The sequence below is a fragment of the Oryctolagus cuniculus genome, chromosome 8, assembly GCF_051225735.1.
Source record: "Oryctolagus cuniculus isolate XC-2025 breed Fujian yellow rabbit chromosome 8, ASM5122573v1, whole genome shotgun sequence".
NCBI classification, from domain to species: Eukaryota; Metazoa; Chordata; class Mammalia; order Lagomorpha; family Leporidae; genus Oryctolagus; species Oryctolagus cuniculus.
This window is the reverse complement of record NC_142874.1, coordinates 141,113,022-141,139,280: the sequence shown is the minus strand read 5'-3', so window position 1 is coordinate 141,139,280 and position 26,259 is coordinate 141,113,022. Positions and strand designations below refer to the sequence as shown.

The 26,259-nt window shown below is 46.2% G+C and overlaps 1 protein-coding gene and 1 pseudogene across 1 annotated transcript; one reads left to right on the top strand and one right to left on the bottom strand.

Annotated features, from left to right (window-relative positions):
• Window positions 1-2,524: 2,524 nt before the first annotated feature.
• LOC100344523 (ubiquitin carboxyl-terminal hydrolase 17-like protein 6) lies at window positions 2,525-9,282 on the top strand. The gene is made up of 4 exons (XM_070047121.2): window positions 2,525-2,549; window positions 2,640-3,692; window positions 6,792-6,967; window positions 9,178-9,282. Exons 1-4 carry the CDS (start codon window positions 2,525-2,527, stop codon window positions 9,280-9,282), a joined length of 1,359 nt encoding a protein of 452 aa, XP_069903222.1.
• A 1,276-nt stretch (window positions 9,283-10,558) lies between these two features.
• On the bottom strand, window positions 10,559-25,358 carry LOC149125186 (uncharacterized; annotated as a pseudogene).
• Between the last annotated feature and the right edge of the window lie 901 nt (window positions 25,359-26,259).

Here is a 26,259-nt window from a genome sequence, read left to right as displayed (position 1 = left end):
TTCTGGAAGACAGCCTTGCTTTGCAGTTCATCATGCCTGCAGAAAAAAACAGCAAGTTTACTTGTGTTCATTTCCTGTCCACCACCACCTCCAATCACATTGAACAGCACCATGGGCTACACTGATTCTGAACTTCTCTTCCAGTCAAGGCTTTCCCATAAATGCAGATTGCCCTGCCAATTGTTCACTGCCTACTTTCTAGTAAGTTTCACTGCTTCTCTGCCTGTCATGATCAAATTCCAAGATGTACCCTGCTCCTACAACTTAGTGCTTTGTCAGAAATAGGCAGAGCTCCATGGTCTGGAGACCTGGAGGAAGTGGGGCTCTTTCCATTTCTCTGTAGGCTCTCAGTCACTATTTAGAGGTGGGGATTCATTTCCTCTCTACGTTTCAGTGCCCAGAATGACTTTCAATGACTTTCACATGACTTACCTTTGATTCTCTTCCTTCTGTAGCTTTGTCTCCCTAAATGGCCCTGGGTTCTTGGGATCCTGCCATCTCCATGGCATCAGGTTCTCATTTGAGTCCAAGGGCTGTAGAGTCAGGGTCACATCCCTGCACTTGATGGGGCACCTCCTGCTGTTTGCCTGTGACCAAAGGCCACACAGTTTTTGCACTTCACCTGCAATTAGTAAAGATATTTGTTAGTTGGATAAGCAAAATTCACAGATATAATGGTTCAAAGATCACTATAATAACAAATTTTCAATTCTTAGTTTAATGCTAGCTTAGAGTACAAATCTTAACATGTGTCTCATTAATTACATGATATTTCAGATATACGATAATGCCCAAAGTCTGTGTTGGGGAGGCATATTAGATTATAAGACAAGAAATTCTACAGGAGGAGATGAGTCAGTTTTCCCACAAAAGGGCATGGTTAGACATGGCATTTAATGGACTATAAGGGTCTGCCCCACAGACTCTGAATAGAGCAGATATCTACTGATAATGTCTCAGGTCTAGATAACACAAGATGGAATTGATCCTTTAAGTTACAGAGGCAGAATTTTCCACATCCATATCGTCTCTAAGCTGTAAGGAGGATCCCTGATTCCCACCCGATCCTAACCTCTATTTGCCCTGGGATTCTCCTCCTCTGGTATGTGAACCCTGAGTCCAGCTGGTTTTCTATGTTCTCTTCTCATGTTCTGAGCTTTAAGGATTCTGTGAGTCTGAAGTTGTGGATAAGGACCTGCCATCCACCTCACACTTGGAAGCTCCTGAGTTCAGTTTTATCAGATGTTGGTTTTTTATTTCCTGAATCAATAAAAGATAAATTTTGAAATTATACACAAAAAGAATTCCCTTATGAACCTTCTTTCTCCAATGTTTTGGTAATCACACAATCAGATTATCAAACAATAAAGTTTTCTAAGATATTTTTGAACACACTTAATATTTCAATGTTAAATGACCATGACAAATGATACTCCGTGTTTTTTCTTCTATTTGTTGAATAAAATAACATGAAAACAGATGATTGTAAAAATAAAAGATAGAAAAATAATGGAAGGAGGAGTGAGTTTGGTGGTGTAGGCAGGAAGGATGCTGAGATGACAAGTATCACTATGTTCCTAAATATGTATATATGAAATTTGTTCACCTTAAAGAAATAAAAAACTAGTCAATTTCCATAACTCATTCATTCACTCATTCACTACCTGATAGAAAGAAGGATAATGGAGATTATGCCCCTAAGAATTTAGAATTCCAGGTAATAATTATTATTTGGAAAGATATTTTATCCCTTTCTGTACAAAAATAGAGAATACTTCCCAGAAAATTATTGCCTGATCCCTGCATGTCACTGATCCTGCAATTTATTTTCCTTAAGCATTTGTTACAAAACAATTGTAAAAAGAATCTGACCTGGAAACATTCCCTGGATCATGGCTTTAGATTATCTCAGCTCCTTTGGTTGCAGTCATCTGAGGAGTGAACCAGGAAATGGAAGATCTTTCTCTCACTCTTTCCCTATCTCTGTCTGTAACTAATGCACAAATAAATAAATAAAACATTTTGAAATAAAGTCAGCCTGCTGTCAAGAACATTTTAACAATTACCACTGATAGCATCTAAGATATGTCAATCCTTTGGAAATATTCATGCCTGCAAGCATTGTACTTACACACAGAAGGACACTCACAAACCTGTTTTCAGCTTTCATTCCTTCCATCATTCTTCCTTGTTTACCTTTGAGAAATCAGAGGCACATATAATCACATCAAGGCAACTAAGTTCCAAAATAGGCAGATGTAAGCCTTAACCTGAAAATTGCATCTCCTCCAGGTGTTGAAAAAAGCAGTGCAGTCATACAGGATATCAGGCAGTAAGACCACACCCTAAAACCCTTAATCTAATTAATGGCTTGTAGTTGATTGGTGGATCTTGTACCTGGTCAAGGGTGTCATGGGTAGTGTGGAATATAAAGGATGGGTGAGAAAAACAGACGATCATTTGAGGACAGTCTCATAGACCATCCAAGGAGAGAAGCCATGTGACAGTGGCTCCTGGAGACATGATGGCTGCTTCACCTCTCAAGGAAGGTGAGTTCCACTTTAATGACTTGCCAACACGCCAACTTTCCCATTCTAGCTCAGAGGGGGATGATACTCATGGTGGTGTTTGTCTCCCAGGGAAATCACCACCCTCACCTCAGAAAGAGCTCCCGCTGCAAAGTGATTTGGCTTCGGGGGCGACCCATCTGGCTCCCAGTGGAGGAGCTTCTCTGAGCTGCAGCTGGAAGAGACCTTATGGCATTGGGGCCGGTCTGCAGAATACGGGCAACACCTGCTACCTGAATGCAGCCCTGCAGTGTCTCACGTATACCCCACCCCTCGCCAACTATATGCTGTCCCAGGTGCATTCTCAAAGCTGTCGTCGTTCGGATCGCTGCATTCTGTGTGCCGTGGAAACGCACTTTCTCTGGGCCCTCCACAGTCCTGGCGACGTGATCCAGCCCTGTCAAGTGCTGGCTGCTGGCTTTCACACAAACAGGCAGGAAGACGCCCACGAATTTCTGATGTTTGCTCTGGATGTCCTGAAGGCAGCAGGTCTGCCTGGGCTCATGGACGAGGTGGGTCCCCAAGAGGACCAATCTCCATCCCAGCAGATAGTGGGAGGACACTGGAGGTCTCAAATCCAATGTCTCCAGTGCCAAGGCATTTCAGAAACCTTGGACCCTTACCTGGAGATCGCGTTGGATATCAAGACAGCCGACAGTGTGGAGCAAGCTTTGCAGCACTTGGTGCAACCTGAAGAGCTGGCTGGAGAAAACGCCTATCACTGTGCTACCTGCCTACAGAAGACAGCTGCTTCCAAGACACTCACCTTGCAATCGGCTGGCAAGGTGCTTCTCTTTGTATTGAAACGGTTTTCTGATTTCACGGGTAAGAAACTTGTTGGAAAAGTGCACTATCCCGAGTGCCTGGACATGAGACCTTACATGTCTCAGCAGAACGGGAGGCCACTGGACTATGTTCTCTATGCGGTTCTCGTCCACGTTGGCTTGAGGTGTCAATCAGGACACTACTTCTGCTATGTCAAAGCTGGCAATGGTCACTGGTATAAAATGGATGATGCTAAGGTAAGAGCCTGTGACATCACTTCTGTCCTGAATCAAAAAGCCTATGTCCTATTTTATGTCCAGAAGAGTGAATTTGGAGGAAAAAATGGGAATGTGTCTCCAGGTATGGAACCATCACACAAGGAGAGCTTGAAATGTTTTCCAATATTAAAGCTGTATAGTCAGTGGAGCACTTGGAGAAAAAAACTCAGGAAATCACCTTAGATCAGCAGAAATCCCTCCAAGACCAGAACCAACCAAAGAGTGCATTCAACCTCCAGAAAGTGGAGCCCACCCTGCCATGCAATGTGATCTGAATTCACCAGTCAAGATCTACGGGGGGATGAGAAAGCACCACCCATCCTGACCAGGAAAGGGCCCTGCTTCCCCAGGCATCTGAGCACATCACTGGTCAGGTTACCATAAATCCTAGCAACCTCCCTTGTCCAGGATGGAGGATTAGACCTCCCAAGAAAAAGAACAACCATGGAATAGTCCTCTGTTGATGTTCAGTTAATTTTATTACAAGAGTATTTTACATGTATGTGGTTGGGTGATAGTGCACAATTTAGTATGTATATTTGCAAGTGCAAAGTGTTTGTACTTATTAACTATCCTAAGTATTAAACTGAATCTTACATTTGAATAAAATTTATATTCAATATACTTCATAAATGATGAGATCATATTTTTTGTGTGGCCATTATGTTGGATTTAGATGTGAGCTTTAAGCATGTCATTAAGCACTTGTTGAGATTAGAGGCACAGAACCCACTGCTTAATGTTGGAATTTATGCTGAAGCTGAGAAAATATGGGGAATAATGGCCTCCTTCTTGTTTGGCTACAAATGAAGAACAACATCTCGTGTTTTCCTGACCATCACATCTCACTGAGGTCTTTGTGCCAGTTTTTTCTTAGTAGAGCAGGGGATCCTCATGGCCTCTCTCTTACCACCGTGTCATTGCCTCAGGTTGCCAAAAGCCCTGAAAGGTTGGTTTGACCCAGGATGAGCTTCTAGAAATTAACCACTGTCTTCAATTTTCAACAACATTGTGTGGTCATCTCCATGATACCTAGTGGGATCCCTTAATCCTCCAGATACACCACACTTTGTCCATGGAGATTCTGGGGCACAGAGACTGACCCCAGCCTCCAGAAAAGGATACTGTGAGGACAGACACTGCTGTGCATGTTATAGCTTTGTCTGAGTCAGTTTAAAGCCAGCAATTCACAATCAGTGCAACTGAGGTGCTAGAATAGCATGAAACCTTCTGAGTCTCAGAATACTTGGGGTCCCTTAGTTGACATGGAAAGACTGAGGCTGCAATGGGATGCAGGGACACTCCCACCCACCTACATAACCTAAAACATTTAAGCCCCTCCAAAAGTCTGCGGACATCTCCTGCCAGCCTGTGTCTCCCTCCCGGTGGTCAGACTCACTGTGCGCTACACGCCCAGCAAACAACTACACTACTGGGCAGAGGTAAAGGAATATAGATTTCAGGCCGTTGAGTGTCTGGGAAGATCTTATGGAAAGCAAAAGAAGAGGTGTAAGTCTTCAAGATTAAGAAGTTAGACTAAAAACCCTTTTCTTGTCCAGCTTCATGGTGCAACAGGTTAAGCTACAGCCTGCCATGCTGCCATCCACTCTGGGCACATGTTCGGGTCTAATATCCATGTGAACAGAAAATCCAATGAAATATCCCTGGAAATACCAGAAAATAATTTTTCATTATATGAAAGTAAATTGATCTATCTCCTAAGGAAGATACTTTTTACAGATTCCACATTCTATACTTGCAATAAGATATTCAGAAATAGGAAGCAAAAACACAGGATAGAACCTAAGGGGGCTGGCGCTGTGGTGCGGTGGGTTAACGCCCTGGCCTGAACCACCAGCATCCCATATGGGCACCAGTTCAAGACCCGGTTGCTCCACTTCCTGTACAGCTCTCTGCTGTGGCCTGGGAAAGCAGTAGAAGATGGTTCAAGTCCTTGGGCCCCTGCATCCACATGGGAGACACAGAGGAAGCTCCTTGCTCCTGGCTTCAGTTCGGCACAGCTCTGGCCATTGCAGCCAATTGTGTAGTGAATCATTGGATGGAGGACCTCTCTCTCTCTCTCTCTCTCTCTCTCTCCCTGCCTCTCCTCTCTCTGTGTAACTCTGACTTTCAAGTAAAATAAATAAATCTTTAAGAAAAAAAGAACCTCATATATTTCAAGAACAATTTCAGGTACATGAGAATAAACATAAAGACAAAGGAGAAATTGCTAAATATTTAGAAGCTAACTAAATTATGGAATATCAACCACATTTGTCTCAAATATACTTACATTTACAAATCATTTTGATATGAAGTAGAATAAATTAAGTGGAAAAGGAAAGGAATGTATGTACTCAAGACACAATAATTTTGGTGTTTTTTTTTTTTACTTTATACCTAACAACTACATATTTATACAGTACAACGAGATGTTTCAATAGATGCACACAGCATGTAGTGCTGAAGTCAGGATAATTAGCATACAATCACTTCCAGCATTTATCATTTCATTATGGTGAGAATATTGAAATACTTTATCAATGATTTTGAAGCATTCAATGTTGCTATTGCAACACTCTCAGTGGAACCAGAAATAAACCGGACACAAACCCGCAATGCCTCAGCCCGCAGGACCCAGGTCCTGGTGCAGGGAGGTCCTAGGAGCCGAGTCCACGTGGCATCTCTGCCTTCAGGGTGGGGGCGCAAACCGGGTGAGTGGGTGTCAGGGTGCAACCGCGCAGCAGGCACAGGCAGGGTCTGACGTGTCACATTCTGGCTTCCACCGTGAGAAACGAAGGACGGATTCAGAGTCCTAATGCACCCAGCTCCCACAGGACCCCTCCCGGGGTCCCGAGCCGACAGGAGCAGGCAGAGCACGAGGGCCGCCCGCTTGAACTGTCTGCAAGCAAGCAGTAGCTCTGCCGTCAACCAAAGCGGCCCGACAACGCCAAGCTTTTAACTCAAGGTAAGTGAAAATTCGTGAGTGGGAGCAGCCCATGGGGCTCGCGAGGACACGAAGGTAGACACTGGGGTTCTGCCGGGCAGAGGCTCTCGCAAAGCTGGATGCCCTCCAGGGACCCCATTTCCCTTCCCCGCTATAGGCCCTGTGGATTGGGCAGAGAGGGGCCCAAGCTTCGCCCACACTGGCCCTGACTTTTCTCCTGGACCTGCTTCTCAGGAACTCCGTGCCCAGTTGACCCGGAAGCAGACCTTCCTATTCGGGATGTGAAGGCAAGCATTTCCGGTTCACGCCCCTGCATCTCAGGTGCCGTAGGCTCTTCAAGCTCAGGCTCCCAGGTATGGGGTGTGGGCATGGCTGCGGCAGGCAAGACCCTGCGATCCCCCGAGCTGCCGGTGAGAACCTTGCATTGCTGTGCACTGCCTCAAGGCCCACTGGTCCACAGCCTGAAGTTGGTCCCGTTCCATTCCTGCTTAAAACCACTGCCAGCCTATGCCTGCCAGACCTTTTTGCTACTGGAGTTTTTATCCTCTCCTCTCCTCACCCTTCCCCCAAAGTCTTAGTCAGGAGCTGGATTTGTTAGACCCTCAGAGTGAGGATGCTAACACGTCGAGAGGCACACCCCAGAGACTCAGACTCCAGACCAGCTGATGCAAAAGCAAGAGGATTTATTCAGCGTCTACACAGATGAGCCTCCTGAACTCGGGAGTCTGGAGAGCCCCCCCAGTACAAGCCACACGGTTTATATACCCACAGCAACCAATCAAAAGCACTATAGAGTCCATGCACACAGCAGTCCAATCCGCAAGCTGATCATGTGAAGGGCATGCATCTTCTATCCAATCAGCTATGAGATCACACAGGAGGCATGCACCTCGTCGCCATTTTGTTGTTTACTTCTGTAGTAGTTCCTTTCCCTGCCAGCGCCATCTTGTTCACCCTGAGGGGGGACGACTTCTCGCTCCCTTTGTTCCCCTTGTGGGAGAGTGGCGTCCCACTTTCCACACCATTATTTGAGTATTAGGAGGTATACAAACTGGGTTAGGTCTTAGCACAGCCAGGCACAAGTGTCACAGCTAGCTAAGCATAGAGTCCCTTATTTTATAGCTGCACCTAATTTTAGCTTTGGGGGAAAAAGTTTAGGGCTGTAATTTTAAACTTTAATTTTTATTTGGGGCAAAGGTGACTTCTTGTTTTTAATGGTATTGGCTTAGGTCACTCCATCTTGGTTTGATTTTTAAGGTTCTTCATTCCCCCCTTTTCTTTTTGGAGAGATTTTAATCCTAAAATCTAAAGGTCAGTGCCATTCCTGAGAGCCTGGTATTGTTGGGTGAGTACAAGGGCCTGCGTGATGGACAGTGGTCCTGGATGAACTGCAGCAATCGATTGAGGATGCATGGACAAAAGTTAAAATTAGGAGGAGGATAATGAGGGGGCCCATGACTGTGGAAATGAGAGTGGTTAACCAGGGGGACTTGTTGAACCAACCCTCAAACCAGCCTTGTTGGGCCTCTCAATCTTTACGTCTTTTGTCCAACCTAGCCCTTAGTTTTGCCATGGAGTCTTCTATGACTCCCGAGTGGTCGACATAAAAACAGCACTCTTCACCTAGGGCTGCTCAAAGGCCCCCTTTTTCAAGAAGGAGTAAGTCAAGCCCTCTCCTATTTTGTAAGACTACCTCGGACAGGGAAGTGAGGGAGTCCTTCAGCCTAGTTATAGATTGTTCCAGGGCCTGTATGTCCTCATTGATGGCGATTTTTAAGTCATTATAATACCTAGGGCCTTGAATTAAGGCTGTTGTTCCAGTTCCGATTCCAGCGGCAACCCCTAGTCCTACCAGGACTGCCAGAGTTATAGAGACCGGTTCCCTGCGGAAGCGGGTAGGGCGTCTAGCATAGGAGTCTTCCAAGGTCCTAGTGGGGTTGTAGATAATCTTGGGCATAAGTCTTACCATTATACAAAAGTCTTGGGTGGTGTTAAGGACAAGGGGAGATGCACAAGGGGTAAGTCCTGTGTTACAGGCCCACCAATTTCCATTTCCTGGGCTAACATATGTGGCATTTTTTACACTTGCACTTGAGATGGTAATGTTACATAGTTGCGAGTGGGATGGGGGAGGGCTTCCTAAACATATGCCCTTTCCTGACACCTGGGTTAGTGTAAGTCAGGGCCATGCTTTGTCCCATGGACACCAGCTGCTATTGGTAGCATTATATGAGTCAACTACTGCCACAGCCAACAGGAAGAAGTAAGGTCGGGATTGGTGTGGTTAAGGACAGAGTAGGCCCCTTTGATTAATTTTAGTAGCCTTTGACTGGTCTCTAGAGGCAGGGGCGGTTTAGAGGGTGGGGAGGTTACTCAGGTTTTTTCTGAAGGCTCAGTTGGGGCCACCTGGATTGGGGTGATTTGAGGCCAGGATTTAACTCCAGCGGCCTTTGGCTGGGACCATGGGGCGGTGTTTGGGCCCACGGATACCGATGCTGGGGTTTCTATTTTTAACCAAATAGTTAATAGAAGACCCGTGTCATGGCCCAAGGAATAAAGCCGAACACCCCATTGTCTGCCGTAAATCCAATTTCGGTTTTGTTTTCCCTTTTCGGTAAAGGTTATGTTTAAGAGGTTACAGGTGAAGTTTGAACAGGAACAGGGAATGTCCTGCGCCCATCTGCCAACCGAAATGAGGTCCCAGTTGGATGAAGGTTTCCAGTAGGTAGTTCCCGATGTTTCACATCCCCAACTTGCACAGTAATAGTAGTCCGCCCCGCCACAGCGATACATGGTTTCCCGATTGCGGCCATTTCGGGGGCACGCGTACAAGTCAAGGGTTTTAAGCTTATGGCGTAGTAGGGGGTGGCTGCATTCATACCCCCACCCGCCTATTCCCCCGGACATCCTGATGTTGAACCTACAGATCGGGGGACTTTCCCTGGGGTCTACTGTCGGGATGTCCCAAGTGTCTAAACCAGCCGCCAGTTGACATAGATCTGGGGTAAGGTGCAGCCACCATGTCCATTTGGGTGCGAGATTACTTACAGAACATGCAACATCACTCGTGGCCGACACTACCTGCCATGTCAGCTTCTTTGGGGCATGGGGGTTAGCAAGGACAATTGCAATGATTAGGACAAATAAAGTTAAAAATATTATGTGGTTTTTGAGAGTCTTAGCTTGAGCGGATTTTGGGTGCGCTGTAGTTTCCATTTGGTTGGCTCACTCGGTGCTCCGTCAGCCTCTGGTGGTGCTCACTTGACATGGGACACGTGGATCCAGGCGGCGACTCCATCTACCTTCAGGGCCGTCGGCGTAGTCAGCAGTACAGTGTAGGGGCCCTTCCAGTGGGGCTCGAGAGTCTTAGACTGGTGTCTCCGAACATAGACAGAGTCCCCGATCTGAAGAGGGTGGGGCACCGATGTGTTCCCAGTCCGGTAGGCCGCAGCCAAGGGCTTCCAAATTTGGTTCTGTACAATCTGAAGTGCCTTCAGTCGTGCCTGCAAGTTAGGCATGTTAATAAAGGGATCAAATGCAGGGTTAAGCAGATTTGCGGCAGGAGGGGGTCCTCCATACAGTATTCTATATGGGGTTAGTCCATGGTCCAAAGGGGTGTTCCAGACCCAGAACAGAACCATGGGGAGGAGTTGGACCCAGTCTCTAGTGCCAGTCTCTATAGCTAATTTAGTTAAGGTCTCTTTAATTGTTCTATTCATCCGCTCTACCTGTCCTGAACTTTGGGGCCTGTAAGCACAATGTAATTTCCAATTTATCCCCAGTGTTTTTGGCCACCAGCTGACTTACCTGGGAGACGAAGGCAGGCCCATTATCAGACCCAATTACCTGAGGGAGACCAAATCGTGGGAAGATGTCCTCGATGATTTTTTTTTTTTTTGACGACCACTTGAGCGGTTTCTCGTTTGGTGGGGAAGGCTTCCACCCACCCAGAGAAGGTGTCTACAAAAACTAGGAGATACTTGTTACCATATTTTCCTGGCTTAACCTCGGTGAAGTCTACCTCCCAATTGACTCCGGGTTGATTTAGCTGGAACCTTGTTCCTTCCAGCAGCTTGAGGCGCCCCCACTTCTGAAAGCAAATCCTGGCCCAATAGGGGGTATGGGCAATCTGGCACCAGTAGGAACGAGTGAGTCACCTGTCCAGTGTTCAAATGGACCTTTCGTTCAGTTGTCCACCTGTACAATTTTCCCCCAGTAGCTCCCTGGACCCAAGAAGTTTTAGAACTCAGAGGCCCCTGGCCTTGGTCAGCACTGAATGTTGTGCTCCCATATCTACCAGGAAGGTCACCGGGTGCCCCCCTATGTCAAGAGTTACCCTGGGCTCAGGGGGGCTCCTGGCCCTGTCTTTCCTAGTTGTCTTCCCCCAAGAGCAGGACTGGAACTCTTTTTCTTAGTTTCCTGAGACAGCTTAGGGCAGTCCTTAACCCAGTGTCCCTTTTCTTTGCAGTAGGCACATTGGTCTCATTCTAATTGGGGCCTTCTCTTGTCTCCCAGCGTCTTATTCTGTCCTGGCCTACCTTGCCCTGCACCCTGCACTACTGTGGCCAAAATTTTGGTTAATTCTTGATTCCGCTTTTTGTCTCAGATGTCCTCCCTCCGCTCTTGCTCTTTGTGTAATCTTTCTTCCTTTTCCTCCTGTGTTTCCCTTTTATTGAAAATTTTATCTGCCTCCTTTAGTAGTAATACATACCCTTGCAGCCCATCCAGTCGTTGTAATTTGTTTCGGATATCGGGAGCTGACTGTCCGATAAACGACATAATTACATCCGACTGGCGTTCGGCGGCCAAAGGGTCAAAAGGGGTATACATGCTATAACCTTCTATTAAACGTTCTAAGAACCCTGCCAGCGTCTCTTCTTGACCCTGGATAATCGCACGTACCTTGGCCAAATTGGTGGGGTGCTTCCCTGTCCCTTTGAGACCCGCTAACAGAGTCTGGCGATAGACAGAGTCACTCCCTACTGGCCACAGTGTTGTAGTCCCACTCTGGGCGAGTCAGAGGGAAGACGTCCTCGATCTTGTTAGGCAGTTGGGTCGGCCTGCCATCTGCTCCCAGCACATTTTTACAAGCCTCTAATATGACTCGCTGTTTTTCCTCCATGGTGAGGAGGGCCTGTAAAAGTTGCTGACAATCATCCCAAGTGGGTTGGTGGGTGAATAGAATGGATTCAATTAATCTGGTCAAAGCTTGGGGGTCTTGGGAAAAGGAGGGATTGTGGGTCTTCCAGTTGTATAGGTCGGAGGCGGAGAACAGCCAATACTGAATCTGGCCAGCAACCGACCTTAAAGGAAATGCTTGAGAGGACCAGACACCCTCTGGACCACCGGCACGTTCCCTCCACAGCCGCAGGCAAGTAGAGTGTGGGGAGGAGGCAGGCTCTAACCCTCCCATTTTGGTGGAGTTGGGAGAGGGTGGCTCAGGGTCCTGGGGTTCCTGAACCAACTGTGGTGGGACCTGAGGAGGGTACCGAGGAGGAGGGTCTAGAAGTAGAAGATTTTCCTGAGTGTCTGGGAGAACTGGTGGAGTTTTAGGCATAGGCTTAGGTGGTTCATTCAAGGGAAGAAGGGAAGAAGAAGTGAGCGGCGCCGAGGGTAAGGGCACTAGTGGGGTTGAAGAAGGTCCAGGGCCAGGTTTCGGGGTCTGTGCCCCTAAAGGCGAAAGGAACGGCTTGACCCATGTTGGGGAATCTCGGGAGAGACTCTCCCAGGTGACAATATAGTGCACTTGGTCCCGATGTCCATGCAGTCCCGGTTGGAAAACCTTCTCTTTGACCTGTAAAATAGTAGTAAGGTTAAAAGCGCCATCCCGTGGCCATCCGACCTCAAGGGAGGGCCACGCAGAGGTACAGAAAGCCAGCCACTTTTTCTTGCGCACTTCCACTGACTGGTTATGTGCCCGTTTCATGACCTCTTTCCAATGTCCTAAAGTCTGACTTAAAGGAGTAGTTAGTTGTTGACCCATGGGTAAAACAATTGAATTGACAACATACAGGACACCAACTAGACAGACGAACAGAACAAACCATACAAGCCGTGCAGCAATTGATCGGCAACAAACCAAAAGTACTAATTCAGAGGGGAGCGGCCGACCACAGCCGGGTTCCCCGGGGAGGAGAGAGACCTGATCTCTCTCCCTCCCCCACAAAACTCTTGGAGCATCCTCCAGAGTGGGACCAGGGGTCTCAGGGCACATCTGCCTCCCCCGCTGGCCCAAGCGAAACAACCCCTGTACAGGTACAATTTTCCGAAACACCGAAGACATATACACACACAACAGCAACACGAAATGAAAACTGAGCTAGCTCTTACCTCCAACCTAACCTGGAATTGAGTCTGGGGGTGCACCGATCCCGGACAAGCCCCCAAAATGTTAGACCCTCAGAGTGAGGATGCTAACACGTCGAGAGGCACACCCCAGAGACTCAGACTCCAGACCAGCTGATGCAAAAGCAAGATAATTTATTCAGCGTCTGTGCAGATAGGCCTCCTGAACTTGGGAGTCTGGAGAGCGCCCCCAGTACAAGCCACATGGTTTATATACCCACAGCAACCAATCAAAAGCACTATAGAGTCCATGCACACAGCAGTCCAATCTGCAAGCTGATCATGTGAAGGGCATGCGTCTTCTATCCAATCAGCTACGAGATCACATGGGAGGCATGCACCTCATCGCCACTTTGTTCTTTACTTCTGTAGTAGTTCCTTTCCCTGCCAGCGCCATCTTGTTCACCCTGAGGGGGGACGACTTCTCGCTCCCTTTGTTCCCCTTGTGGGAGAGTGGCGTCCCACTTTCCACACCATTATTTGAGTATTAGGAGGTATACAAACTGGGTTAGGTCTTAGCACAGCCAGGCACAAGTGTCACAGCTAGCTAAGCATAGAGTCCCTTATTTTATAGCTGCACCTAATTTTAGCTTTGGGGGAAAAAGTTTAGGGCTGTAATTTTAAACTTTAATTTTTATTTGGGGCAAAGGTGACTTCTTGTTTTTAATGGTATTGGCTTAGGTCACTCCATCTTGGTTTGATTTTTAAGGTTCTTCAGATTCTCGCGTCCTGGAGCGAGATGGCTGACACTCTGGAAATATGGGTTCCTCAGATGCCATGGAAAGACTGATTGTATATTGAATGCAAGGGTCTGACCCATCCACAGATGCAGAGCAAAATGTTCGGAGCCCTTTGAGAAGTGCAAGTCCTTTTGCCTGTATGCATCACCCACTGCTGGTCAGGCTGATTGTGGAAGACTACTCCACCACTCCCTCTCAGTTCTCTGCTGAGACCACACACACACACACACACACACACCTGGTCAGGCTGATTGTGGAGGCCACTCCACCTCTCCCTCTCAGTTCTCTGCTGAGACCACACACACACACACACACACATACACCACACACACACACCTGGTCAGGCTGATTGTGGAAGACTACTCCACCACTCCCTCTCAGTTCTCTGCTGAGACCACACACACACACACACATATACCACACATACCTGGTCAGGCTGATTGTAGAAGACCACTCCACCACTCCCTCTCAGTTCTCTGCTGAGACCACACACACACACACACATACACCACACACACACAGCTGGTCAGGCTGATTGTGGAGGCCACTCCACCTCTCCCTCTCAGTTCTCTGCTGAGACCACACATACACACACACACACACCTGGTCAGGCTGATTGTGGAAGACCACCCCACCACTCCCTCTCAGTTCTCTGCTGAGACCACACACACACACACACACACACACCTGGTCAGGCTGATTGTGGAAGACTACTCCACCACTCCCTCTCTGTTCTCTGCTGAGACCACACACACACCCCTGGTCAGGCTGATTGTGGAAGACCACATACACCACACACACACACCTGGTCAGGCTGATTGTGGAAGACCACTCCACCACTCCCTCTCAGTTCTCTGCTGAGACCACACACACACACACACACACACACCCCTGGTCAGGCTGATTGTGGAAGACCACTCCACCACTCCCTCTCAGTTCTCTGCTGAGACCACACACACACACACACACACAGCTGGTCAGGCTGATTGTGGAGGCCACTCCACCACTCCCTCTCAGTCCTCTGCTGAGACCACACACACACACACACACACACATACCACACACCTGTCCTAATGTACTAATGGAGCCCAGTCCTGTGCCCAGCAGATTGCCCCTTTATAACCACAGCTACTGCCTCCTGGAGACCCCTGAACCCAGGCTGGAGGAGTTTACCAGCCCGTGCCAATCCCATCCCACTGGCTGTGCTGCTGGGCTATGTTTACATTCTCTGTAGCCCAAAAGAAAGTGTGCCTTCCTAGGAGAGGCATATTTATCCTATTTATCTAGGAAAGTGAGGCAGAAAGACAATATAAGTGGGTCAATTAGCAGAAAACAGACTGCTTGTGCCTGAGGATACCTGTTAGTGAAATCAGTGCCATCAGAGCTGAGGCACCATCTTTGGCTCAGGCTCAGTCGCCATCTTGTACACTAAGTTTCAGTTTCCTAAATCCAGCCTGATTTACCAGAAATCAGGTGACCAAATAGCCCAACCATATGCATTGCCTTCACCTCAACCAATGGAATTTATTGTTCTTACTTCCTTATCTCTGCTAAGCTATATAAAACCTGTTCTAGTATAGGCTGCTGGCAGCCTTGTAGATCAACAATAAACTTTTCCCTTATTCCAGTGTTTGACATGTTTTGTGGTGCCCTTTCATTGGTGCTGTGACTCGGACCCAGGCACTCCTGTTGGCCCTGCTTTCCCTTGGGCATCTGAGCTGCTTTGGGATCCTGGGTTCCTGCCAACCATAAAACACAGCTTCAGGCTGCTTTCTTCACCACTGACTGCTTTGTGATCTCCATCCACACACTGGCCCTTCAAAATTCCAAGATAAGATGGGTTGGGTGGAAAATTCTCTCATTGTGGCTTTGTACAGGTTGTGGTTCTGTGCAATTTCACCCTGAAGTCCTGGTACAAGACCCCACAACTCCTACGGCCTCATGCCCCTCTACAGACTTCGTGTCTCAGGCAACAGTGAGTGTGGGTGACAACTCAACCTTCTTTTTCCCTTCTACAGGCTTTACGTCCCCAGCCCTAGTGGGTGCAGCTGACAGCCCCCAACCTCCTGCTCCCTTACTCTCCTTGTTGGACTGCTGTGATCTCACAGGCACCTGCTATCTGCCAGTCTGACCTCTACTATCCACCAGTCTGACTGTCCTCTTGGTTGTCTCCTGAGTAATCTCGTTCCTCTCCAAATGGCCCCAAATCTCAAATTAATGCCATCGCCTCATCTTTGTAATCAGCCATAGCCCATGTATGACCTCAAAAACCAGTCCAAATGGCCACTTAATGGCACAATTGACCCCAACATTATCTGGGATCTCTATCACTTCTCTGAGTGTTCGGGAAAGTGAAAGGAGATTCCCTGTGTTCAAGCTTCCTCCTATCTCCAGTCTAAGCCTCTGCTCCCAGCTCAGGTCTTCTTGGCTGCTAAGGCTCCCACTAAAGACCCACAGCCAGAACAAAAACCCCTTTGTTCTATGTTCAATCCTGTGGATGAGCCCCCACCATACCACTCCCTACCACAGGCACCAGCTCAGCCCCTTCCTGCTCAGTTCCCAGCAGAGTCACCTCCCACTCAACAACCTCAAAGCCTACCATCCACTCCGGTACTGTCCACTCCAGCTGTGTCTCATTGACACCTTCCCCTCCCACCCAGAAATTCTAGGAAGTGGCATCTGTTTCTAACTCCCCCTATCTCCCGCTTGCCCTTATCTCAAAACCAGCCTTTGTCCATTTCTACTCCCCCTGCTGCCCCTGCCTTATCTCAAACCAAGTCCTCACTCCAACTTTTGCCCTCCCCCATTGCACTAAACCAGCATACTGTTCCCACCCTGCCACCACCACCTCAAGCCCTCGACTCCCCATTCTCCTGTGCCTAGTCCCCAACTCACTCACTCTCGTGAGGCAGCTAGGAAGTCTGCCTCCATATTGCCCCTTCAAGAGGTGCTGGGAGCAGAGGGCATAGTCAGGGTCCACATTTCTTTCTCACTTGCTGATCTCTCACAAATCAAACAAAACTGGGTTCCTTCACCTCTAACCCAGCTTCGTACATTAAAGAGTTTCAATATCTAACCCAATCCTATGATCTGACTTTTCACAATGTCTTTATGATCCTGATACCTACCTTCTAGAGGAGTGAAGGCAAGTTTGGGAACAGACTCGTCTCCATGGTGATGAGACCCATCACACTGACTCCACTCATTCCATAGGAGTATATGTGGTCCCAGAACAGGGCCCCAATTAAAATCACAACTCTCCCAATGGCATAATGGCCAGAAATCATTTCATTACTTGCTTAGTGGGCCTTAAAAAATCTACCAGAAAAGCTGTAAATTAGGATAAACTAGGAAGAGTTATTCAAAATAAAAAGGAAAACCCTTCCACTTTGCTACAGTTTCTGACATAGACCCTTCTCCAATACACCAACCTAGACCCAAAATCTCTCAACAGTTGGTACCTCCTCATGAGCCATTTCTTTGCCCAGAGTTTCCCTGATATCAAGGCAAAGTTAAAGCAGCTCAAGAGGGGCCCATTAGCTACAGGCAGAAATTCTAGAGGTGGTCTTTAAAGTATACAATGGGAGGGATGAGAAAGCCCAAAAGGCCAAATTTCAAATACTGGCCAAGGCCTTCCAACAACCTGCTGCCTCCAGTATCCCAGCTGACCACAGGAGTCCTCTGGCCAACCTCAAGTGTCCCTGGGGTCCGTGCTTTAAATGTGGCCGGGTGGGCCACTGGGACAGAAAGTGTCCCAACCCTAGGGACCCACTGGGTCTTTGTCCTAAGTGTTGTCAAAATGGCCTGTGTCCAGGACAAAGAAGCAATCTGTATAGGAGGACGGTGAGATTCTGTTGGGGTAACTGGTGTCCCATACCCATGGGTTGACAGTGGACGGGGTCCTGAGGTAGGCAGGGTGGCTGGGACCAGGTCATCTTGAGAGAGAAATAGTAAAATGGGAGGTAAAGTGGGTTGGGAGACAGGGCCAATGGCCAAGGGGTGAAAACATTTTCTGGCCACACTCTAAACTCTGACATCTCCATTAAAGGAGTTTCAGATATCCCCATCAAAACAAGAGTCACTCCACTCCTTCCCTACACCTTCAGCTCTTACTCTGGCCCATGCCTTCTTTGCAATGCCATAATGCCCCATGCTCCTAATGGCCAGAGATCTTCTCTCCAAACTAAAAGTCTCAGTCTTCATACCACTGCTAGACTCCACCTTGATCTTTTGTCTACAACTCCACCCCTTTGATTGTCCCCAGATCCCCATCTTTGTGTCCACTCTGCCTGATGCCCTTCCCCTTCCCCTCCCCTCTAAAAGCAGCCAAAATGGCCTCTCTCTCTCTCTTCCCAAACCTTCTTCTTCCATTCTGCCACTCTCTCCTCCTGAGTACAAAGAAAATACTGGAAAGACTAACAAAATGTTTATCACTCTAAAAGCCCTGCATCTAAAACATTGCAAACTGCCAAGACAGTACACTGTAAACTTCACCAAAAAGAGGCTTCCTCTTATCCCTCACACTCCTAATCGTAGTCCTTGTGGTACTCTGCTCTTCCAGGCTAACTTCAAACACCCCGCCCTCTGTCTGGGCAGACTCAGCTCTAAAGTCTTCTCTAACCAGCCACCTCTTTCTCTTTAGACCCTAAAATCCTAAGGCCTAGCAAATAGAGCACCATCTCACATTGCTATTCTGTCTCACATCTAAATTCTCTCTCCTACAAAGACAAAATCTCTGTTCCAGCCACCTCCAGTATTAACAGAGCTAACAAAAACACTCAAGAACAGTGGTAAGTCCTGAACAACTTTGCTCCAAAGAATGCTCCATGCCTAGCCTTCTTCTCTTTTAGCTGCCTTATCTAGTGACAACAAAAATCTCTTCATTAATATTTCATGGAGACAGAGGCTTGCCCTCTCTTTTAACCCAGCCACCTTGTCATCTCTCCTGTCCCACACCAAGAAGGCCATAAAGCTCTGAGACAAATTTCAAAAATTCTATACCCGTAAAGTCCTCTACCCAACAATGTTTCACATAGAGAGTAAAATATAAATAAACAAAGGTCTCCCTCGCAAGACAACATTACCCTGAGAGATATCTCTCCCAACCTATGTAAAATAATGATCAAGACTTCTGGCCCTTCAAACCGGCAGGCTCACTGGGTTAATTACTATTTCCAGACATATCTCCTTTTCCATAATTGCCCCTTGTTCTGTCACTGTGGGGAATCCCACAGGAAGTCCCAAAATAGTCACAGATCACCGCTTACCTGACCAGCAGAAAGAGGTGAACTGTGGAAAATCCACGGGAAAACATCTAGAGTCAAAAACTATGACTAGCCACAAAGTGAAAGTATCAGAAAATGGAGTCACTCATGCTAAGCCAGGAACTGATGACATCACTCATGTCAAGCTTAGCACTTGCTAGAAAAACACCCCTCAACAGACTGGACAGACATCTCTGGACAGTCCAATAAGCGTGTGCTATGTGCGAGTTACCTCACCAACTTGCACAAGGATTGAACATGAGCAGGAGACACCTGAGCCCAGACAATGGATTGGTGACACCTTGGGGAAATCCAACCTCATTGGACTAAGTCAAGCATGGACAGCATGTGAACAGCAGGTGAGCTGCAGGAGAAAATTAGGATAAAAAGAGAGCCTTTTTGCACTGCCCTCCATCCTCTCAGGGATCTTGGCCTGGTGTGTGTGAACCTCTGGATCTCCACACATCTGGAGCTGAAGAGGCAGCCCGTTACTCTGCATGGAGTAGATAGTGGCACAAGCTGACAATGGACAAAGGGCCCAGTGCGTGTGAACCTCTGGATCTCCTCGCACTTGGAGCTGAAGAGCCAGCTCACTAGCCCCCTTGCTAAGTGACATAAGGTGGCTACAGGATCAAAACTGCAGCCAAGATGCCACCTCACCACCTTGCCTGGACCCCTTATCAGCTTACTGCCAGATCTGACCACAAAGCCAGACCAGGCCTCTCAACAGGGGACCTCTCCAACTTCTCACCTTGCCATCTGCCTGGGAACTTTGAGCCTACTGCCCAGAGTGACAGCCTTCCCATGACTTCCTGCCTGTAAGTGACTGATCCAAGATCCATCTCTGCCAAGAAGGGGGGCTCTGGACCTTGAACACTGACACTCTTTTTCGTGACAGTGATACGAGCCTTGAAAATGCAGCTTTTACAAATAATGTTAGTCATGTGTAACATAACTGTGCTTTAACCCTATGTTTTGACCCTATGAAGGTATCTGCAAATAATGCTGGAGACCTTGATGTACATATGCTATTATAATTGGATAGCCCTCAAAGTTATTTTAACACTGTATACTGTGATCTGTGGATTAATGAATAAGTTCATGTGGTATTATTGATATTGATATCAATGGTATTGATTCCAGTAGTCATTAAGGAAATAGTGTTACTCTGATAGTTAAAGTGTCACTATAGTAAGTTAAGTAGAAGATAAGTAGTTATGTTTAGCTAAGTAGCTAAGTAGTTAAGTCACGTTAAGTAGTTGTGTTAAGTTTATTGATAAGTGTGTTAAATAGTATAGATTGATAAATGTATTGATACTGATAAGTGTATTGACCTCAGTGAGCATGCTGATGAGTAGCATGATTAAAAAAAAAAAAAAACCTGGTGTGTAAGCAATAAAACCTCTCATTGGAAAGACAGTCTTGTGTCCTTGTGTTCCTTTCTTCCCTGTGCTCTGACATGTCGCTCTTAGCCCCTGTCGAGCTGCATGACAGCAGGTGCTCACAACAGTCACCTATCATTCTTTCCTTAGAAATTTCTCTCTCCAACCAGAGGGGTGTCCATTGACTCCGATGGATGCCCTCCCCCATTAAATCTAACATAATGGTAAACAATATCCAGTGAGTAACTTGAGCCCCTGGCCCACAATCACCTTTGGGACCTGTCTTGCAACTGCCTGAACACATGTTTGTTTCAGAGACAGTTCCAAGTAGCTGACTGTTGACTAGGCATCATTGGCTTAAGGTGTTTTTTGGATAAAAACAAAACTAAACTCAAATTCAATTTAAAATCTAAAGAGATGTCTTTGGTAAATAAATAAAAATGCATAAAAATTTGATTCAGCCATAACTAGACATTGGATTTAAGCATAAAAATGTGTTATTAATAAAAAGGTTAAGATAAATGCAAAAAGGACATGGCTTATAAATCCTAATGGCTAGTTTCCTCTAGACTAAAATAAAAAAGATCAAAAAGTTTAAGTAAGTTGCAGATGGTGTGAGGAAGTCACAAAAGGTTATAAATAAAAAATCTTCTAAACATCTGTCCCAGCTAATTAATCTTGTAAAACCTCCTTTAACATGGTTACAACTCATCGTTCTGTCCCTCACCCTACTTTATCAGCTACCCAATTCTACCTTACCCTCTTGCCCTTTACCAACAACACTGCTTCATACGTGCTGCTCTTCAGGAACCTCTCATCGCAGCTATTCTACTCACTAATCTTTCTCTTCTGTAAACTCCTGTATCCCCAATCCTCAGAAAATCATCAGTCATCTTCTTCTACATTCTAGAGGTCATGATGCAATGTGTTGGGTCACCAATAGAACAGAACAACCCAATGAGCTTATGCTACCTAACATTCCCTGTGTTATCAATATGACCATCACTTCCACTGCTTTCTTCTGTAGCCCACTTGGAGCCTCATTTCTTTGTAATTATACACCATACCCCTGTATCAACAGTTCTAAGCCTGATCCATGTATATTGTTGATCCTTTCTCCCCACCTAACATTATATGAATACTCAGAGTTCCTTTTACAGACTACCTGCAAGAGACAAGCAGTCTTTCTCCCAGTCTTGGTTGAAATCAGCTTTACAACTTCCCTCTCTTCAGTGGTAATCTCGGGAACTGCTCTAGGCTACAATGTTATTTCCATTAACCAGCTCCAAAACAACTCCAACAACTACAAGAGGAGGTCACCAGATCCACTGAGAATTCAACAGACATTCTGGTTCTTCAAAATCAGATCACCTCACTAGTGGGTGTAGTGCTACAAAATAGGCAAGCTTTGGACCTTATAACAGCTAAAAAAAAAAAAAGGCGGGGGAGGGAATTTGTGTTTTTCTGGGAGAACAAGGTTGCTATTACATTAATCAATTGGGCCAGGTAAATCAAAATGTTAAAACGCTCCAAGAGATTGCCACTTCTATTGAACAATCTGACTAGGGTCCAAAGAACCCCTCTTCTCTCCCTCTCTATGGAGTCTTCTCATCACTTGGTTAATGCCACTCATAGGACCATTGGCACTTATTCTCACCCTGACTTTTATACTACCATGTCTGTTTAAATGTGTGCAGGAGGTGATAATGAAATGAACGAATGCCTTCACCAACCAGAAAGTCAACCAATTGTTGCTGCAGGGATGTACTCAGCCCCCTACCTGGAAGATTGTGGCTTGAGACTTACCCCATGCCGGCAGAGAGTAACTCATCTCCCCATGCAAGCAGGAAATAGCTCCAGAAGATAGGTCATCATCCCACCACCCATCCTGGGCTCTCAGGGCCAATTTAATCCCATACAACACTTGCTTCATTAAAAACAAAAGAGGGGAATGTTAGTGAAACTGACACCACCTTATCTGAGACACAATCTTAAGCCTCTGGGGCCATCTTGGGCTCTGGCCCTGTCACAATCTTGTACAATAAGTTTTGGTTTCTCTGAGATAAGTTTCAGTTTCCTAAGTCCAGCCTGATTTATCAGAATCAGATGACCAAATGGCCCCACCATATGCATTGCCTTTACCCCACCCAATGGAATTTATCATTCTTACTTCCTTATCTCTGCTAAACTATATAAGACCTGTTCTCCTAGTAAGGTTACTGTTCCTCTTGTGCACAGAGAGGCAGCCTTGTCAGTAGAGACATAAGCTTTTCCCTTACTCTGGTGTTCAGTGTGTTTTGTAGGGGCCTTTCAATACTGACATAAAAGTCACCAACAAGAACACCAAGGACAGGAATTGAAACAAAGAAGAAACTGCCTTAGCTCAGTGGAAATTCTTCCAAGAGAAAAACTAACAAAACATTTTGAAGGCAGATGAAAAAGGACACCATTAGCCTGAGATTTCCCCTACACACACAAACCTTACATAAGCAAATTTGAACTTTTGGAGATATCTCTTGTAATTAACTTAAGAAAAAAAATTGGGGGCTGACAATGTGTTGCAGTGGGTTAAGCCATCATCTGCAATGGAGTCCTGGATACTCCACTTCCCATTGAGCTCCCTGCTAATGCATCTGGGATAGGAGCAGAAGATGGCCCAAGTCCTTGGACCTCTGCACCCACAAGGAAGACCCAGATACAGTTCCAGACTTCCTAGACCTGACCCAGCCCCAAGTGGTTGTGGCCATTTGAAGAATGAACCAGAAGATGGAAAATCTGCATGTGTGTGTGTGTGTCTCTGTGTGTGTGTGTGTGTGTGTGTATGAGTTCCCCTCGTAACCCTGCCTTTCAAATAAATAATCTATTAAAAATTTTTAAATAATAATATATAACTGGAATCAAACAAATATGAGCCTCTGCTGAGAAAAAAGAGCCAGCCAGCTAGTTAATTCCATAATTAGGAACCATCCCTTGGATGCTACAGTAGTCAGATGAGGCAAAAGCCTAGGTAGCTTTTGTCTATTTCTGTATTCAAGTTCCTACCAACCCACTGGAGAGGAGCTCTCTGAACCTCTTTCATAGTAGCTGCCTGGTGAATGATTAACTTATTGTTTATATAAACAGTTGAATTTATTTTGTCTGAAGTTTTCAAAACCTGAATTCAATGTCAGGAAAATTAGGAGGCAATTTGCCTTCTGATAACTACCTGATTCACCAGTCAGAAACAAACATGTTTAGAATGATTCATCATGAGAAGGAAAACAACCTGCTCAACAATTTATCCAAAGATATCCATCTCAGGTATTCATGAACACTGACAAGTATCTTTCAGGGGAAAGAGCAGTGACAATGGCAACAAGGCAATGAAGAAAGATCAGAGTTCTCTGGATCTTCACACTTGGTCTTAGCCAAAAGGCTGAGAAGCAATCTCTCTTGATCTTTATTAAATGGACACACTGATCAACAGCAGCTATGTTTCTGTGCACCAAAACGAAAACAGTCATTACCCCACAAGGAAACCCAGAGGTAGGTTGTGTACGTGGCTACTATTGTGCACAGGGATCTACATTCCAAAGTAGAATCCATATATGGAAATATTTTTTGTTGTACTGTGAGTAATATGGGCATGGAAAAGGACTGCCTATATGGATGTTTTCACGGAGTAGAGCATCAATGTGCACACACAAATGCTGGGCTTTTGGATGTAGATCTCCACTATGAGATTATTGGAGAGATTTTGTTCCATGGGGATCTGAGGGGTAGAGTGTTTGTAGAGTCAGTTGTTGAATTTTCCTAGCGTGTGATTGAATTTACAAATTTTGCCTAATTGATCTTGGAGTTACATGTTGTGGTATTTATCTTTCCTGTGTCTGCTTCTGGTATTGGGTATTCATGTATGTTGATGAGTTGTCAAAAGTTTTAGAATGTGTTTTTGGGGAATAATGAGCTAGACAAGCCATATAAGCTTTGGAGATACAGAGTTTATTATAAATGCTGTGGTTTATGTGTTGCAGTAAAAGGTATAAGTGTGTACATTTGACATGCTGGGTGTTTGTGCATATCTCCTGGATAGTATATAAGACTATTTATTTGGAGAGAGCTTGTTTTTGGCATACATTCAGAGATGAAGAGAGTATATGTTGGTGTACTGTGTATAAAGAGTATTTCAACTTGTGTGCATATGGGCTTTTAGGAACTGGCATGATACTTTTATGATAGTTATTACAGAGGAAAATCAGGGAAAAGGAGATTCAGAGAGATGTGGCAGTCCCAGGAATACATCAAGGAGGCAGCTTGGAAGTGACATAGTGACAGTGAGAGCAGGTAATATGGATGTACAAAGGGAGTGCGTCCTTTGCAGGAGGGAAGGGCTGGGGAGGAGGGAGATGAAATACCTGCCCAGCCAGCTGCTTCCAAAGGGGTCACAGAGGGGAGCTCCTAGTCCAGAGCCAGGCCATAGCCTCTCTGTTCAGTCTCCTGCTCTTGCCACTCCCGTACTTTGTCCTGAACTTATAGAAAGAACAACATATTCTTCAGCAGCAGCATGACTGCCTCAGTCACTGCTCCAGGGAGAAGTGGGTGTATGACCAGTGCAGCCCCATGGGGAGCTGGGCGAAGAAGGGCTGAAACTCACAGTCAGATTACCTGCAGTCACCCTCTTACAATTTCCAATAATTTCACCTTGGTTTTCTGTTGCACCTGCAGTCCAAGAGGGTTGTGGAGCTGGTATCTCTACCTTCCTGCCTTTCCAGCACCCACTGCTGCTCTTGACCCCTGGCAAAGGCCTACACCCAGGTACAGGGAGAGTCTGGGTATGGAGAGCAACCCGAGAGCTCCTCTGGGCAGGATAAACCACAACCTTTACACCCCAGCCTACAGCTCAGGATGCCCCTCCAGGAGCCTGTGGAAGGTGAGCCCGGCAGTTCTGACTAATCGTGTGTGCTGTGTGGTGGGGCTAGGATTTTGGGGACTCTATACTTGCCCCATGAGCTTCCCCATGCCCCATGGAGAGCTCCATTAGTTTCTCTTACCTTCAGGACTCTCATCTTCCTCCCAATCTTCCCAATCCATTCCTGTTTGCTAATCCTGGATGACTGAAAAAATCCTTTAATAAAGAAGCCACAGAACCAGTGTGTAATTCCAGAGATTCCACATATGTACTTTTAATCTGTGGCTGCACAATGCAAACGGTAAATAGTCAGATTCCTGCTAAAGTTAAAGTTAAAAATCTTGTTTTTCTTTGCTATGATCAACATTAAAATGCCACAATTATTCAAAATAAATACAGTGAAAGAAAAGGGGGAGCTGGTGCCGCAGCTCAATAGGCTAATCCTCCGCCTGCAGCGCCGGCACCCCGGGTTCTAGTCCTGGTCGGGGCACCGGATTCTGTCCCAGTTGCTCCTCTTCCTGTCCAGCTCTCTGCTGTGGCCTGGGAGTACAGTGGAAGATGGCCCAAGTGCTTGGGCCCTGCACCCGCATAGGAGACCAGGAGAAGCACCTGGCTTCGGATAAGTGCGGTGCACCAACCACAGCACGCTGCCTGCAGCGGCCATTGGGGGGTGAACCAATGGAAAAAGGAAGACCTTTCTCCCTGTCTCTCTCTTTCACTGTCCACTCTGCCTGTCTAAAAAATAAATTAAAAAAGGAAAAAAAGGGGGAAGAGTTACATTTTTGTAATTTTCATGACAATTCTTTTTCCTTTCTTGTTTGAACAGGTATATCAGTATTTTAATGTTGTACTGAAATCCACAAAGCATAGAGCAGGTCTTAATAGGTTGATTTTAAGGAGAGAGAGTATTTGGGGGTCTCTCCATTTGCTGTGCACTTCACCAATCACACATAAGTGGTTTTAGAAAACATCAATAATACTTGTCTTCAATTAGTCTTTTTTTTAAATATTTATTTTATTTATTTGAAACACAGAGTTACAGAGAGAGAGAGAGAAGCCTTCCACTTGCTGGTTCACTCCCCC